At 33.0% G+C, this 16,119-nt stretch overlaps 2 protein-coding genes across 6 annotated transcripts; both read left to right on the top strand.

Annotated features, from left to right (window-relative positions):
• The first annotated feature begins 2,222 nt into the window (after positions 1-2,222).
• Positions 2,223-5,146, top strand: LOC143363654 (GSK3-beta interaction protein). The gene has a single exon (XM_076804219.1). The coding sequence runs from the start codon at positions 3,836-3,838 to the stop codon at positions 4,187-4,189; it is 354 nt and encodes a 117-aa protein (XP_076660334.1). The 5' UTR covers positions 2,223-3,835; the 3' UTR covers positions 4,190-5,146.
• On the top strand, positions 5,009-15,424 carry Dmtn (transmembrane and coiled-coil domain 2 protein Dmtn). 5 transcript variants are annotated; one of them, XR_013083862.1, is made up of 12 exons: positions 5,009-5,146; positions 7,362-7,507; positions 7,932-8,130; positions 8,695-8,860; positions 9,028-9,256; positions 9,678-9,722; positions 10,027-10,109; positions 11,185-11,513; positions 12,187-12,587; positions 12,916-13,089; positions 13,282-13,389; positions 14,641-15,424. XR_013083862.1 is itself a non-coding variant. In XM_076804211.1 (11 exons), the coding sequence occupies exons 1-10, from the start codon at positions 5,099-5,101 to the stop codon at positions 13,079-13,081; spliced, it is 1,773 nt and encodes a 590-aa protein (XP_076660326.1). In that variant the 5' UTR covers positions 5,009-5,098; the 3' UTR covers positions 13,082-13,089; positions 13,282-15,424. The 5 variants fall into 5 exon arrangements, 4 of the variants coding, with proteins under 4 accessions (XP_076660326.1, XP_076660322.1, XP_076660317.1 ...); XM_076804211.1 differs by having other exon boundaries at positions 11,224-11,513; positions 13,282-15,424; XM_076804207.1 differs by having other exon boundaries at positions 12,946-13,089; positions 13,282-15,424.
• Positions 15,425-16,119: the final 695 nt, after the last annotated feature.

The following is a 16,119-nucleotide window of genomic DNA, read 5'->3' as shown; positions in this document are numbered from 1 at the left end:
CAAAAATGGCGACAGTAGTCATCAAAGGGTTAACACAGTTTTCAATCGGTGTGACAAATACTGAATACTGTTCGGTAAATAATACTACGACAATATTATACATATAATTAGACTGATTTCTAAGATTACCTAGATTAGTAGACTGTGGATCTTTATACAAAATAAGAATTGTCCAAGTTGAGTGTAAGAAACAGAAGTTAAGTGAAAGTGCATTTCATCTTTTAATAGTTTTAATAAGTTGGAAGTAATAATACAGTAGCATCATTAAATTTTTCTAATGGCTTCACAGTTTGGTACTTCATCAATCCATTTTTACCATAAATACATAAAGCCGCAGTCTAATTATTACAGTCACGTAGATATTCTGAGTAGGTTATTAATTTGCAATATTTGCGTAAATAATTCATAGTTTGTTTGTGTTTCTGTTGTGATACCATTTTTAATAGTCTAAAATACCTTTTTAAAGAAATTTCTGAAGCTATCATTTTTTTCTATAAAAATTCCGCAGGATATTTTCCCGAAAGAAATATATAAACACAAAACATAGTATATACAGGGTGTCTTACTTAAGTATGACCCCCAGAATATCTTCTTTAATGTTGACAAAGTAAAAAATTTCTTATGTGTAATTTCAATGGTATCAATATCCCGCAGGGTTTGTTTTTTAACGTTGTTTGTTCTCGTCGTTTTCAAGGTCATCGATGTTTTTCTAACTAACTACTCATACTTTCTTGTTGTATCGCGTAGCTCATAAAAAATAATTCAAATAAAAACAAAAGATAATTGTTTATTTCCATCTGTGCTTTTTTATTATGTTACATCAAAGTTATTTAAGAATATGAAAGAGATACATTGTTTAACCGCTCAATCATATCTGAAATCTCTATTACATCTTTCGATAGAATGATGACATCACTTTCGACTATTGCTCTTAATATCTTGACAAGCTATGCTTTGCGTGGCGGAGCATACAGAGCTGTCTCTTGACGAATGACAAAGAGACAGATCCAAGATTGGGACAATCCCGAGTACAAATTGCATATGTTATGTATATAAAACTGGCGAATATCTCTGAAACTTCTAAGAAGAGCATGCATTCTTTTCGGATTTTTCGAGATTTTCAATTTTTTTAACACGTTTGATGTCACGCATTTCGTGTGCTTCGCGCAAGTCTCATTTATTTCGTCCATAGAAATGATCAGCGTTATTAAGAACAATTATTAGTTACTGGACAATGAAGTTCTCATCTTACACTATAATCTAGTTAATTCTTTTCTTCAATGCCATTAATATTATGGTAATCAATCTTAAACAATACAACGGTGCCAGTAACCGATGACCATGATGGCGTTCAACCTGTTATACATGTTTGCCTAATCCGAAAAATCTGAAAAAATAACCGAGACGCAGCTACCACAATAATATAAACGTGGTCACCTAATACCGTCAATATAAAATCAGCAATTTTAATTTTCCAGAATTTTTTAAAAATCGATTTTGCTGTAAAAAATTCGGAAAAAATTAACGTTCGTAAGTACTATTAGGTAGAATGTTCATGAGTTTTTTCATAATTTTTTATTGACTAGATCAGAAGAAATAGAGCATAATTCATTAAACCGCGTTCACCCTATAACTACCTTTGTGATAGGGATACCGACTTGAAACTTGCCACAGAAGGTTTTCTTTGGGGGTCCTATCAAATGGTATGAAAAAAGATCAATTTGATTTATATTGATTCTATACCCTTTAGGATGGCCACAGTCATTATTTGTTTACCAGAACAAAAACTGTTGTCATTTGCCAGCACATCAACGATAATTGAACAGCTACTTATAGCCGTCGTTTGCGGGAATGTGCTAAAGTTTCAGAATAAAGCTAACCTCAAAGACAATCACGAATCCAATCATTCATCTTACACATGGGAACAATGACTGGCACAAAGGCGAAATAAGCAGGCAGACGTAGTCATCGTATGACGCATACGTTGGATCATACGATTAGCTTAACCCTACGATACTGAAACTCGAAGACTATACACTTTAATGATATAGACACGCTTCTTCGACGGAAGCGATATCTGCGTTTGACGTAATATTTACGAATTCATATGAACAGGAAGCGTTCGAAAAATCGCGGATTAAATAACAACACGTATTGCAGTTATGTAAGCGGGATATATAGTGACATGGCACCGAATTCAGGTGGGATCAGAGTCGGTAGCCCGCAAACACAATATACAAATACCGAAACAAGAGTGAACGACTTAAAGATCCATAGATAGGCACTTAGTAGGATAAAGTGGGCTTGGAGACTTGAAAGGAAGCCAAGAGAGCGAAGAGAGGTTCAAAATCGCAAGCTCGGAGGCTTAAAAGGAACTCGAGTGGGTAAAGAGGACTCAAAATTCAGAAACTCAAGACGAGAAAGAATTGGAGGAGTGCCAGAAATAGGTCAAAGTACAATGAAAATGTTGAGAGTAGGCGTAGGAGGTAGTAAGGTCTGCGAAGATCAGCAAGTTCATGGAAAATCTTGGTTCTTTATTGTTATATTCTAAGTATCTGTGCCTTTCTCGACGAGCACACGCGTTTTCATAATTAATCTCAACTGCGCGAATAACTTGGCAGAAAATCAGAACGAAATTCGGGCCCGCCAAAAATTGATCTGGCAATCATTTAAAATTTATGACAAAGAAGTTCTTGCGACAATTATATATGCATTGGATATTATTAACACGGACGGACAAAGGGAATTGTGTAACATTTTCTTTCAATGAGAGATTGCGCGCATATAACGAAGGAAAAATTAAAAAATTAAAGTATTTTCGTTGTACTGATAATAAAAACTCCAAGGCGAAAAATATTTCTTTTAAAGGAGCAAATCATTTTGAAAAAAGACTATAATTTAAATGTAGTTTAAAAGGTATAGGATTATTTAAATATTTCAATTTTATTTTACTTTTCAAAATACCTTATTTTGTGTAAAAACCAAATAATCTTTTATTTGAAAGAATTAAATTATTCATCTGATCTAAGAGAACGTAAAATTATTTAAATAAAAATTGATGCAAACACAAAATAAGTAAGTAATAAAATCCATTCGACAGACAAATACTAAAATAATCTGTAGAAAAAAATATACACATATATACAAATACACTAACGTTCAATTATTTAAAAATAATAAGGTAATTTATTATTCAAATAAATATTGATACTGATTTTTACTAGTCTAGTTTCGTGAAAATACTTGGAATATATTCAATAGATTTGCATTCGGATAATCTCGAACGATATCATCGAACCAGAAAAGAACTGCAAAATACGTAGATCTGTGATCTTGTAGGATTTGAACGTCAGAAATCTGTAGTACCGACGCCTTAAAAAAGCACCGATTCTAGCGACACCTATTTGAAGATCAAGTAAACGCAAAAGGATGGAGCAGCAAGAGGCGAGAAGTTGCGCGTGCAGAATCTCGGTAGTCAGTATGCGTAGTGCATTTAGTGCATGTGCACTGACTGGATATGCGAAGCTGAGAGTGTAACGCAGTTTATAACGTACGCAGTGTCAAGGACTAAACTGACCATGGATCACAGTAGCTACCACGCAGCGATATCGTACACCTCTTGGGAAATATATACGTCGTTGAATAGTTGCTTGCATAATCGTCTGATCTAGGTCTTTGACCCTGAATCTAGCTTGCCCACGTGCCGCATCAGCGCGTAAAGAACGCACGAGATCACGGTGTAGAACGTGAACAACATTAAGCCCGTTGCCAATTCTTTCGAGAATATTACGCTCATCGATGAAAAGCCGCCGGTCACCGTTGCCAAGACGAAAGAATGAAGGAAGAGGAGGATAAAGTGTTGGACAAGGAACAGTGGAAGCTTGAAGCTCAGGCTGTCATCAATGACGTAAAGCAACATGTAGCGGACATCAAGTTGTCGGAGAAATTGCAAAGCACAAATCAGTTTATTTATTTGAACTTGACCACGTTGGAGGGACTGAGATTCTGCATCGAGTTGTCCGGTGCTGGATTCTCCATCGTTGGTACCCAGCACGACAACACGTCGAACGTGGGAACCGAACGTTTTGAAACGCCCTATAGCTTATTAGACTTTGTCAGCCCCCAGTACCGAAATTCTTTTGGCAATTCCCTCCTTGACAAGCTTCAGCAGTTGAGTGACGAACAGTGAAGCAACGCAATGGAAGTTTTAGGTATAGGCAGAGAGGAAATTTCCTCTCTGTTATAGATAATAACGAACGGGGTTAGTTTAGGTTACCGAATAATTTATAGAAACAGGCTCGTGTTAGATATGTCGTAATAAATGCTCCGATGTTTCCACGTGCCCCGACGTAAACCGTTGAATAACATCAAGAAAGTCTTCTAAATAAATTATATGTTAAGCATCTTCCAAATTTATCGGGAAATAAATCTCGTGACACGAGAGGCTGATGAAAAATGTCATTTTTAAAACTTCTTCTTGACATTTTGTACACCATGTTGTTGAGGAGTTGATTTTTCTTGAAATCATTTCTCGGTCTTGGTTGTGTAGATTCGAAATAATATTTTGGTTGCACGCACGGTAGGAATTGCTATGTGCAATCGCGTGTTTTGAATTTGCCCGGTTCCATGTCCATAGATACGGCAGTGGGATACCGACGAATCGCAGGCTACTAGAAAATATCCCTAGGAATCGAAAGATCACTCCGGTGCAAGTGGTAATATCGATTGTGTTTACCCCCTCTTCCGCGTTCGTTGCTCCATGCCTCGTTTGGCGTATTCCACTGTCCAGTTGTGAAGTAACGAAGCGGTTTCGGCGAATGTGTCGCATCGTGTGCGCGTTCTATTGTGTTTCTGAATGAGTTTATCATCGATCAAGTACATGAGAACCTCATGGTACACTACGGTGGCTAACATTGCAGTGGTTAGTGTGACGATGTCGAATGGTGAGCGATGACACGCCCGTGAAAAACGATAACGGCGGTGAATGTGTGTGTGTGTGTGATCCTTTGATTGACCAGAAAACACACAAACTCGGACGAAACGGAATAACCGCGAGAGGAGGAACCCTCTTTCCGAATTTCTGTGACACCGACACCGAATGAAACATGCTTCAACCACGAGCTCTGTGCACCCGACGGTAACGAAGGTAAAGTGTCACGAATTCTTCTATAAATCGTGTGCCAGCGCACCGTGAATTCTTGACAGATCGTTTGTTTTTATTCGTCATCCATACCCTTCCCCACGATGTTATCGCGAGAGGGGTGGGACAATCGGTTCCAATACCTCCTTTGAACTCACACAATCACGAATAATATCGTATGTACGGAAACAAGTTGCGATAGTAACGTAATATCACAGGTTGCTGCATATTGTCACTCGTCGGTCAATGTATACACCCGTACTTTAAATTCTGCTGTTAATGTTTCTTTTTCATCGTTGAAACGTGTTGCCGTTTAGATAAAATTTATTGGTTCAGGACATATCGTTTAACGAGATTTCTTTTTTTTTTTACTTTGCGTGCTTCGTAACTGAACGAACGAACATTGTTATTTTTGTTGCAAATACACGGTTTACATAAGAACAGTAATATATCGGAATTTGTGTCACTCAGTTCAAATGTTCTTAGACGACATTTTTATGCATGCGTTGTATTTACATTTATTATCTCTTTTTTTTTTTAAACCATTATCAATGAATTATGGAGTATGTATGAACTGAAGAATGTATAATTGAATGAACCTGTTATCGCATATTAAGAAATCCAGTGTTGTAAAATGTAATTTTTTAAAATTACTACATTTCTACAATAAATTGTATATATTCGCAGTAATTTTAACGATTTTAATTATTGCAAATTTTTGCATATTTATCATTGTTTTTTATTATTTTATAAAAATTTCGAACATTTCAGAATTGAGATTTCAACTGTTTTTGTGTATCACATATTTTGTCCGTATATTGTATTAGTCACAGTTAAGATGCAATGTGGCTGGTCTAATTATAATAATCAGAATGATTCATCGTTTAAAGGATTGGGTTAAAGGTGATAGAATGTGAATGATTACATCTTGAATCTTTTCTCAGACTCTCTGTTGATAGGACAAGACATTTTTTAGTCTAACCATTTATTTATTTTCTTACTTAAGGGTGAACATTTCGTTAACATTAATCTCTCAAAATTTAACAGAAATTCATATGTGTGATGTATTATGTTAATGAAGGTACTGTAATATTGTAAGTTTTTAAATTTTTTAAATTGATCAATAAATACTTGCTTTAACACTAAATAATATTTTTAATAGAAAGAATATATTCACGATAGCTTTTACTCAGATTGTTCTATATAGTATTTTTAGACAAGAAGTATAAATCCATATACATATATACACAAGGTTCAGATTAGATAATATCACCCTTAGAGAAAATTGTAGCTTAAAATAGACATATAAAAGCAAACACAATGACTCTATTTGTTCTATAACAGCAAAAATACTTCTTATTTGTTACCCACATATACATATATGTGTATTTTCTTAATGTAATGTAATTCGAAATTATTAAATTAAATTAATGATAATTACAAAGTTTAGCGAAACTTCCGAAAACCGATCACGCCCGATTTACCTGAAATTTTGAGGATACTCACATTTTGTATAAAAACGATGTTTACGAGAAGAATTTTGGCGAAACTTCGATAGTCTCATTTTTATAAAAACAATGTTTATGAGAAAGATTTTTGGCGACTCGATAGTTATGACCTAAAATTTTTATAAACCCGAACCAAAAATTCTTCTCGCAATTAGTGTTTTTATGTAAAAAGAACCTGTTTTCAGGATTTTAGCGAAATCGAAGATAGAAGTTTTCAAAATTACAGGGAGTGACATTAAAATGGTAAAAACATTCTTCGCAAAATTTTGGGCCTTAAATTTCGAGTCGTCAAAAATTCTTCTCGCAAACATTTGTTTTTATGTAAAATGAAGCTATTTGCAAAATTTCAGCCAAATAGGACGTGACCGGTTTTTGGAAATATAGCCCGAAGTTTTTATATAACTATATCGAATACGGAAAAATGTTGAGACAAATTTTGATAGCACTTGATAAAAATGTGCTTTTAGGAGTATGATAAGACCAGATAGAGTACTCATTGCATTTATCCGAGTGTTATACCATGGAGGCTAAATTCGTACACTGTCCCAAATACTGCCAAATTGAAACATCATTTATTTCTTCCATTATAAGTTATAAAATAAGTGGGAAACAACTTACGGACTCCAAACATTTTGAGTTGTAGAGTAGAATGGATTACATATAAAAATAGTTTATCTGTTGTTATTCTGGTAGACAAATGAAAACTTTTTCAGAATAAAGGAATGGCTAGTTTGATGGTAACTGCATCAAGTAAGAATAGTTCTCGCAGTACATCGCCCAACAGAGGAAATACATTGACCTCACATCAACAATTATCAGCTACTTTGGATCATCCGCCAAAAGCACGTAATGCTTCACTGTAAGACTTCGTTATCTATATTTAGATATACCATGTAAATATTCGTATTCAATGTATACATTCAAATTAAAAGTACCTTTTTTTTTAACAGTATTTTGTGGGAGAATAAAACACATACAGGGTGTCCCATTTGAAGGTTCACACTCAATTATTTCCCAAACTATAGCTCGTTGTAAAAAATATTTTGAATAAAACTTACTCTATTTCGGGGAAGACATCTTATGGCAGTCGCAAATCTTCTCTAGGTGGATGTGCTTTACTTGAAATATTTTTTACAACAAGCTATAGTTTGAGAAACAATTGCATAGAAAACTTTAAATGGGACACCCTGTATAACGTACTTTTACACATTTTCGTTGATATTCAAAAGTAGGACAAATATTTAAATAGACAGTGGTATAAAATTGAATGTGATGATTTGCAGTTCCCAAACAGGGGAGGGTAGTACAGGCAGTGGAAGTAGTGGTGGTGGAGGTAGTATCGCCATGAAAGGTAGTAGGCAAAAATCACCAGGAACCGTGATTCGGATAGGAGATGCTATGGATGAAGCAACTACCAATTTAATCACTGCCGAACCAGATGAGTTTGTGCCAAATATTCACCCACCAACCGATGACGAAGGAGTATGTAATTCATTTTATAAAATAACTTTAGTTCTTGAAAACTGTGAAATCATTAGATGCTCCATACATATGTTTTAGTCTTTTCTTTTTGTTTTCAAGTAATAAATTTATCAAGAATAGATGTTTTATAATGAATTTGATATAATTTTAATAACAAAGATACGTTTACAATCTGGATATTTTCACATTATGTGTTTAAAAATATAAAATCAATAATACTAATCTTGCTTTATGTAATGCAAAGCTGCTTATGTAATGCGATGATGTTGTGTACGCTGTGACAATTACACTGTAATGCAAGGTCATCAACCACAACTGTATAATCAGGGTTATAGGTTAAGAAATGAAATAGCTATTTGCATAATGTTCTAAGTGGTCTTGAAGCTGCAGAATTTAATCTTCAAGACTTCAAAGTATAGTCTCAAACTAGGCACTATGTACATTATTGTACACGAGGAATGAGTTTTATTCTTTCTAATTAATTTGTTATGGTATTTAATGTTTATAAGTGTTATGTGCAAATTAAGAAGGAATATTTTAATATAAATGTCATTTAATTTACAGGAACAGTATCACGCGACACAATCGTTCCTGTCGAATGGATCCTCTGAATTAATAACTGATGACGTTGATTCAAATTCTGCTCGTGTTTCTCAAGCTATCGAGCATATCCAAAGCAAAATTGCTAAAACACGAGAGCTGATAAGAATAGAACAAACCACACGTGATGGTAATTTTCATTAATTAAGAGTTATCTAGTACAGAACCAATCTTGACCACAAACTACAACATTTGGACAACTTGTTCAAATTATGATAATACATCTGATCTGTTACTATATGTATAGATAAATCTCAAAGAGGTAGAAAGTATGTAATAACATACATTTTCTTTCAGAAAATGTAAATGAATATCTAAAATTAGCTGCCAATGCAGACAAGCAACAACTTACTCGAATTAAGGCAGTATTCGAAAAAAAGAATCAAAAGTCAGCGCACAGTATTTCTCAACTCCAAAAGAAATTGGATAGTTATACAAAAAAGTTAAAAAATTACGAGTTAAATGGAGCACCTGCAAGTCATAGACAACCTAGGGAAGTGCTCCGTGATATGGGACAGGGGCTTAAGTAAGTGCAACCCTTCTTTCTTCACTGGAATGCAAAATATTAGTAGTAGTATAATAGTAAAAAATATGTATTTGTGAGAGCTATTACACAGTTCAGCTACTTTAAATATAGTTGCTAATGTTAATATTTCTCAGTACTAGAAATGATATACTATAGATCAGTAATTAGGCTGCTTATGGCAATCACTTAATCTATAATATTCTTATCTATAAAACATATAAAACGTATATGTATATATACATATACATATTTAATAATAATATTATTGTTTACTAATAAATTTCTACCACATTTTATATATAAATTATTAGGTTGGATACAAACGCTTTGACCTCAATACTTTTCTTTTTTAATTTGATTTTTATTCTGATAAATACAGAGAATCCTTTCTTCTTTCATCTAATTTAAGAATCACTTACAGAAACGTGGGTGGCAATATTAGGGATGGAATCACTGGTTTTTCAGGGTGAGTGTTGATGTGAAAATAGATTTTATTAATACCACTTGAGTATTCCTCCATATTGCGTGTGCTATTGCAAATCTGCTCGTAAAAATTAGAAAATTGCAGAGAAGATAGGCAGTGTACCAACAATAGTTGTGTTGTACTCATATCTAATATAGTTTTATATTAGTACATGTATTATGTATCTAGAATTGTCAGTGGACTGAGACATTTAAAGATGACATATGAAACATATAATTTCTAAGAGAGAATTAACCTTTTCTCTTATGTTATTTGTTATTATTTCAGTTTCATTTGATTGTTTTAGGACTGTTATGTCGAAGCCACGGGAATTTGCACATCTAATAAAAAATAAATTTGGTAGTGCTGATAATATAAACACATTATCACGTGAGTAATTTTTGTAATAAGTACGTCAGTTAACTAACACGAGATCACATATTTTCAAATTCGTATTTTGTTATTTAACTTATAAATACAATTTATTAACAAATGTATTATTTAAATACATTTCATTTTGTGTTTTAAACTGTACTGTCACTGGCACGAGTGCTTTATGCTAACAAATTTCAATTTTACAAGCAATAATGTGCACACTTTTGATTTGTTTACCATATACATTTATGAAAGAAATGATCCACAACTATGTCATGTACTTATCATAAGTATATGGTACATATAATGTGTAAATACACTGTGAATGTAATATATGTCAGTCTTGTCTTAATTAATTTCTTATTAATAATTGATGGATAAATATTATTCAATTTTCTTGCGCTGTCATGGCAGTTGAGAGTAGTAAGTAACATTTTTGGCTCAATTATTATATACTCTTCTACATACCTCCACATATACTCTACTATGTTCCTTTCCCTTGTGTAAATTGTAAATATTCTGTTCCATGTTATATGTACAATACCTATGTTAATTTTTCTAATATAAACTTAGATACCTAAACACATAATACTGCTATCAATATTCTATTTTAAACAATTCGTAGAACAGATATACTTATATATACACTTAAACTACATAACAATTTTTATGTCTGATTGCTAAATTCATATATTACAAACACAATATTTTTATTATTTTCATTATGACTTGTGTGATTCACCAATTTTGCTTTATATTTAGTGGCTTTCATGAATAAAAAATTTTGCTTTTCTTAAATGTTCGTTATCCAATACACCTACAGAATACATGTTTAGAATGTATTCTTGGAAGTTGAAGCAACACAAGGAAAACGATGTTTTACCATATTGGAGTTTGGAACTCATTACATATACACAAGCAAAACTGTACCTAAATTTGATACTAACAACTTCGTAAGGCTATATTCAGTTCTATAGGACTACAAGAACATTTCATTGTGAAGAATTAGACTAAACACGGTAGTTCATAACAAAGGCGAATAATTTAGTATTGGATAACATTCTAACATGCGACGTCTGTGTCTCTGCAGATGGCTCGACTTTTTATGTAAACGATACACCACGTGCAGGTAATGGAGATAACGCTAGTGTTGAAGATGATAAAGCACACCATGGCTCGGCTACCCTTCCCGGTGGATGTAGTTTGGGATCAACTCATAGCGCAGCAGCAATGAAATTTCCATCGGAGGAAGGTTCTGAGTGTTCTAGTGTTACAAGTGAAAGTGGACCTGGAAGTAGAGGACAGGCACACACGTGCGACAGTAACAATGCTGGACTTAGTCTTAAATCTATATTCCTGGAACTACAAGAGTACAGAGAAAATTTGGATAGAATGAGGGAAAAATTGGAGGGTTTAAAGGTTTGTTAGTCTTTCTTTAATATAACTCATTTTAAAACGGTATGATTTTGATACCGGTATTTTTTCTGGTTTTCCTCCTGTCTCCAAATTGTAGCGTAGTTGCGGTTGCAAGAGAGATTGGTATTGATATCACAACATTGTATACAAAAGAAATATGTATGTAAATTGTCATATCGTATTCTTTTCCACTCGCAAACATAGCATATATATTATCATAAATATGCTGGTAATCACTCTGATTTTGGTATCATGGGAGTTGTGTGGTACTGAATACTAGTTTCGATATTTGCTAGCATAATATCGACAATAAAATAGTAGTGGTTCTAAATCTGCGCTTAAAAATACTTTGGAAATGATGATAAATTTTATTATAATTATAGTGAAACCGAAAATATTATACCAGTATTTTCATATTTCAATATTTGTAAGGGTTTCAAAGGCACAAACAAAAAATACCGGTACTTTACATTCCGTTAGAAGTCTCTGATATAAATTATTAACTTCTGTGTACTCCTTAGAAATAGTTACACATAAATAGTTATGCACAATTCAAAGATTTGATAGTATTTAACAGCAAAAAATGAATGAATTCTCACCTGAGAAGTATGCGAGGGTTGAACAATTAATCCGGTTTCAGTAAATCACTATTCATTTTGTTATTAAATAATTTTAGACTTTACAACAAGAGGTGACCTTTCTTTCCCATGCATTGCAAGAGGAACGTTTCCGAAGTGAGCGTCTAGAAGAACAAATTAATGATCTAACCGAGTTGCATCAAAACGAAGTAGAAAATTTGAAGCAAACCATAACTGATACGGAAGAGAAAGTGCAATACCAAAGTGAAGACCGCTTAAGAGACATACACGAAATGTTGGAGAGTTGTCAAACAAAAATTTGTAGAATGGAACACCAACAACAACAACACCAACAGTATGTGACTCTTGAAGGTTTAGATAATAGCAATGCGAGGGCATTAGATGTAAAACTCATAAACATAGTATTAACAGTGTTGCAAGTTATTCTACTTGTCGTTGCAACATGTGCTGGTATAATGACGCCTTTTTTAAGGACCAGGTATAGTTATTTTATTATTATAAATAATCTTTTTCTTTTCCAGTTAAGTTAAGATATATTAAAGTGCGTGACATTGTGCATCGTTAATTCACGGGATTATAAAACGTAACAATAGAGACACAACATTATCATAAATTATTGCATAAAAGTTAAAAACTCATAATAATGATTAATATTGTTTATGCATTCAGATCACATCATTTTTGCAGGTGTTTTCCATTCTCATGTTATTCATAGATTCATAAACTCTTCGTCACGTAACAATACCATTTCGACTTTTATGTTTGTTCATTCATTGTTTTATTTTGTTTTCACATCTCTGTTGCAGCTGTAATAAGCCTCATTGTTTCATGTGCAGGGTGCGCATATTAACGACAACGATTGTTGTATTGGGCATAGTGTTCGTGCTCAATCAATGGCCTGAGGTTCACGACGTTGGCAGTCACCTCATGCGCCATCTTGTTCAGATGCTCACCGACATGATTAGACGTTAAGTAGCATCGTAAGTAAATTATTATCGTACTAATACTTAACGAAGAGAGAAAACCGAACCTAAAAGTCATTTTTCAAGCAACAAGTGAAAAGGTATTACATATCACAGATAATTCTAAAACGATTCAATATCTTCAATTGGAATTTCAATTAAATCTAGTCGACTTCAAGAAATACAGCGAATACATGAGATTTATTTTAGGGTGGTATACTTAAATTTACTGTACCCTGTGATGAAGAAAAGTTGAACACAATGATCAACATTTTGGATCCGTTTATCAGTGCTGTAGTTTTGGAGCAATAATAGCAGGTATATGCGCAGACGACGACTTTATATCTATACTAGGAGCTAACGATGTAGTGAGGTAGTGAACCCAGCAAGAGTAAACAAAGAGCTTCTTTTATCGACTCATCACAGCCTAAGATCTTTGAATCTATGACTGTTTAGTAATTAAAAAATTACTTCCAAGGCTGATATGAGAAGGAAATTCACTTAAGAGGGGGGCTATCTTTGTACAGCGCTGGGCAAAGTCTCACTTTCCTAATGTCATGGTTCCCCTTATTGATTGTCGAATCCAAATCTTTGTTTATGGTCTTGCTAGGATACTACCTCACTATATCGTTACTTCTAAGTATACCTCGAACTCGATCATATTCACCATTACTGTACTAGATTGGATGAGTGATGAAGACTATTTGATACTGTTGACAGAATTACGATTAAAAAAGCATATTTTGCTGTGCAAAAATGTTTCTTAGGGAAGAAGAATGTAAAAGTGTCTTTCATCCTTCATAAATTTAATTTCCACCTCCGTATATTTGTCTCGTGAATTTTGTTTTAAAAAATAGAAGAGAACGAATGCTTGGCACAATAATTACATTTGTGCAAGTTAGTAAGAAGTGTTTATAATTTGTATTAAAATTAAATAACTGTTATGGAACATAAAGGGGACAAAAAAGTAGAAAATGCTGTACACTGATATTGCTTGATTACATATATGGCAGATTGTTAGGAGAATTTACTCTGATAATAGTAATATCAAGTAACGAACCACGTTCACTTTACCATAAGTCATTGATTAAAGCAAAATTAGAAGAAATTATTAAACAAGTGAGTGCACTCACTAAAAGTTAGAGAAGGAAGTGTTTTTTCGTCAGTGTCTGTGGATGGTGCCTTTATTGAAATTAAAATGAATACTTTTCGTATTACAGTGAAAACGCGTCATTTACAAAATAGACGATTCTAAACCAAATGTTAATAATTAAAAACGTCCATTTATTAAACGATAATGTAAATTAAGAAAATAGAACGATGCTTCCATTCAATGTAGGTGTTCTTCACTCTGGACTTGTAGCCTCTATGTGTCATTCGCAAACTTAATCAGCATTCGTGGAAACTTAAAAATTGTTTGGAGTATAAACAAAAAGTGTGTATATATAACAGCAAATATCAAAAGAGGACCAACATGCTCCCTTCCTCTTACCATTTAATTTTTATTTTATTCGTGTTTGATGTAAAAGTAGTACATGATAGAAAAGAAACGAATATTTGGCTTTATAGTGCTCACGAGTGCTTCGAACCACCACAGACACAAGCATGCATATACATTATAACGGACATAAAGAAATGAACCATGACAGATATTGAAATGAGAGAAAGACTGATGGACTACATCGCTATTACAATTGTGAATAATTTAGTATTGGTGACAATTTTATGTTGCTGAACGATCGAGATATTAAAACAGGTTGAAGAAATGTAAGAAAAAGAAAAACATAAACAAAGCAGAACAAGAATCGCAAAAATGTACAATTGTAATGTGGAGAAAGGAAACAAAGTTATTTTTAATTTAATATACAAGTGCTCAAATCTGTGAGTGTTTAAAATAAATCATTGGTCTACGTGAACCATTTTCTTTATAGTATCGCCGCTATTTAAGAGCAGAGTGTAGTTTATTTTTTATTATGTTCTCTAGTTTTTGTCATTGTAGCTCTATCGCCCATTGCAGTATCAATAAACACAGACTTTTACAATCCCACCATTATTTCACAAATATGTGACGAGCGAAATACGCAAAAGCAAATTATATTTTTTCAAAAACAATTGATTTCTTTTTTTATTGCCTAATATATTTATACATACATGCATATACATACAGAATCATATTTAAGTTTTACAGAAAAATAATTTATAATTTTTATTAAATTCGCGGAACTAGATTTTTTATTATTTATAAATGTTGGACTATGTAATGTTATTGTTCGATTGATCGGAGGGAAATCCAAAAAAAAACCGTTTTCAATTTAATAATGAAAGGTATAAATAAAACGAGATTTATATAACACGTTTACTATTTCTTTGCTTGTTGTTCCCAATAACCAAAATCAAATTTCTTTTTTTGTAATAGAAGAATTTAAAACTACGTACTATTCATTTTCTATAATTAATATTTATAGAAAGTAGTGTTTTCGTATAGTTTTATTTACTTCTGTCTGTGAAACATTTCATGTAAAATGTATTTAAGTATAATAAAAATTTTTTATTTATTAAGTAATAAATTTTTAAGAAAATGGAAATTTGGTCCTATGGTTGTAAGTGCACCGAGCAATTGCGTGTTTTCTCAAATCGCTTAAGTATATTTTTTATTTTTTCGAGTTGATTTCTTTATCACTGTATCATAAGAATCTTTTTAATTTTGTTACGACAAAGAAACGTTTCTTTCGAATAATCCACTTGCGTTCCTAATTTAAACACATTGCTGTGACTATGATAAGTTTGTACGTAAGTGGTAGAAATTTACAAATTAGTTTCTGGGATCAATGTAATGACGGACGGAAATTTGTGAAATAGATATATGTATATTGTCGACGAAAATATGTATAACAATAATCCGTTGTTGATCCTATCGAAACGTTTTAGGTTGTTTAAATCAAACTGTCTAATTAAGTATTCGTTCGCTTGTTGTTGTATAAATGACAAACTAGACAAAATATATAGGGTGTTGAATGTCGCGCTATCTGTGACTGTCTTTTTGGTTGT

This window comes from Halictus rubicundus, chromosome 2, assembly GCF_050948215.1.
Source record: "Halictus rubicundus isolate RS-2024b chromosome 2, iyHalRubi1_principal, whole genome shotgun sequence".
Taxonomy (NCBI): Eukaryota; Metazoa; Arthropoda; class Insecta; order Hymenoptera; family Halictidae; genus Halictus; species Halictus rubicundus.
The sequence above is the reverse complement of the archived record's forward strand: the minus strand, read 5'-3'. Positions and strand labels throughout refer to the sequence as shown.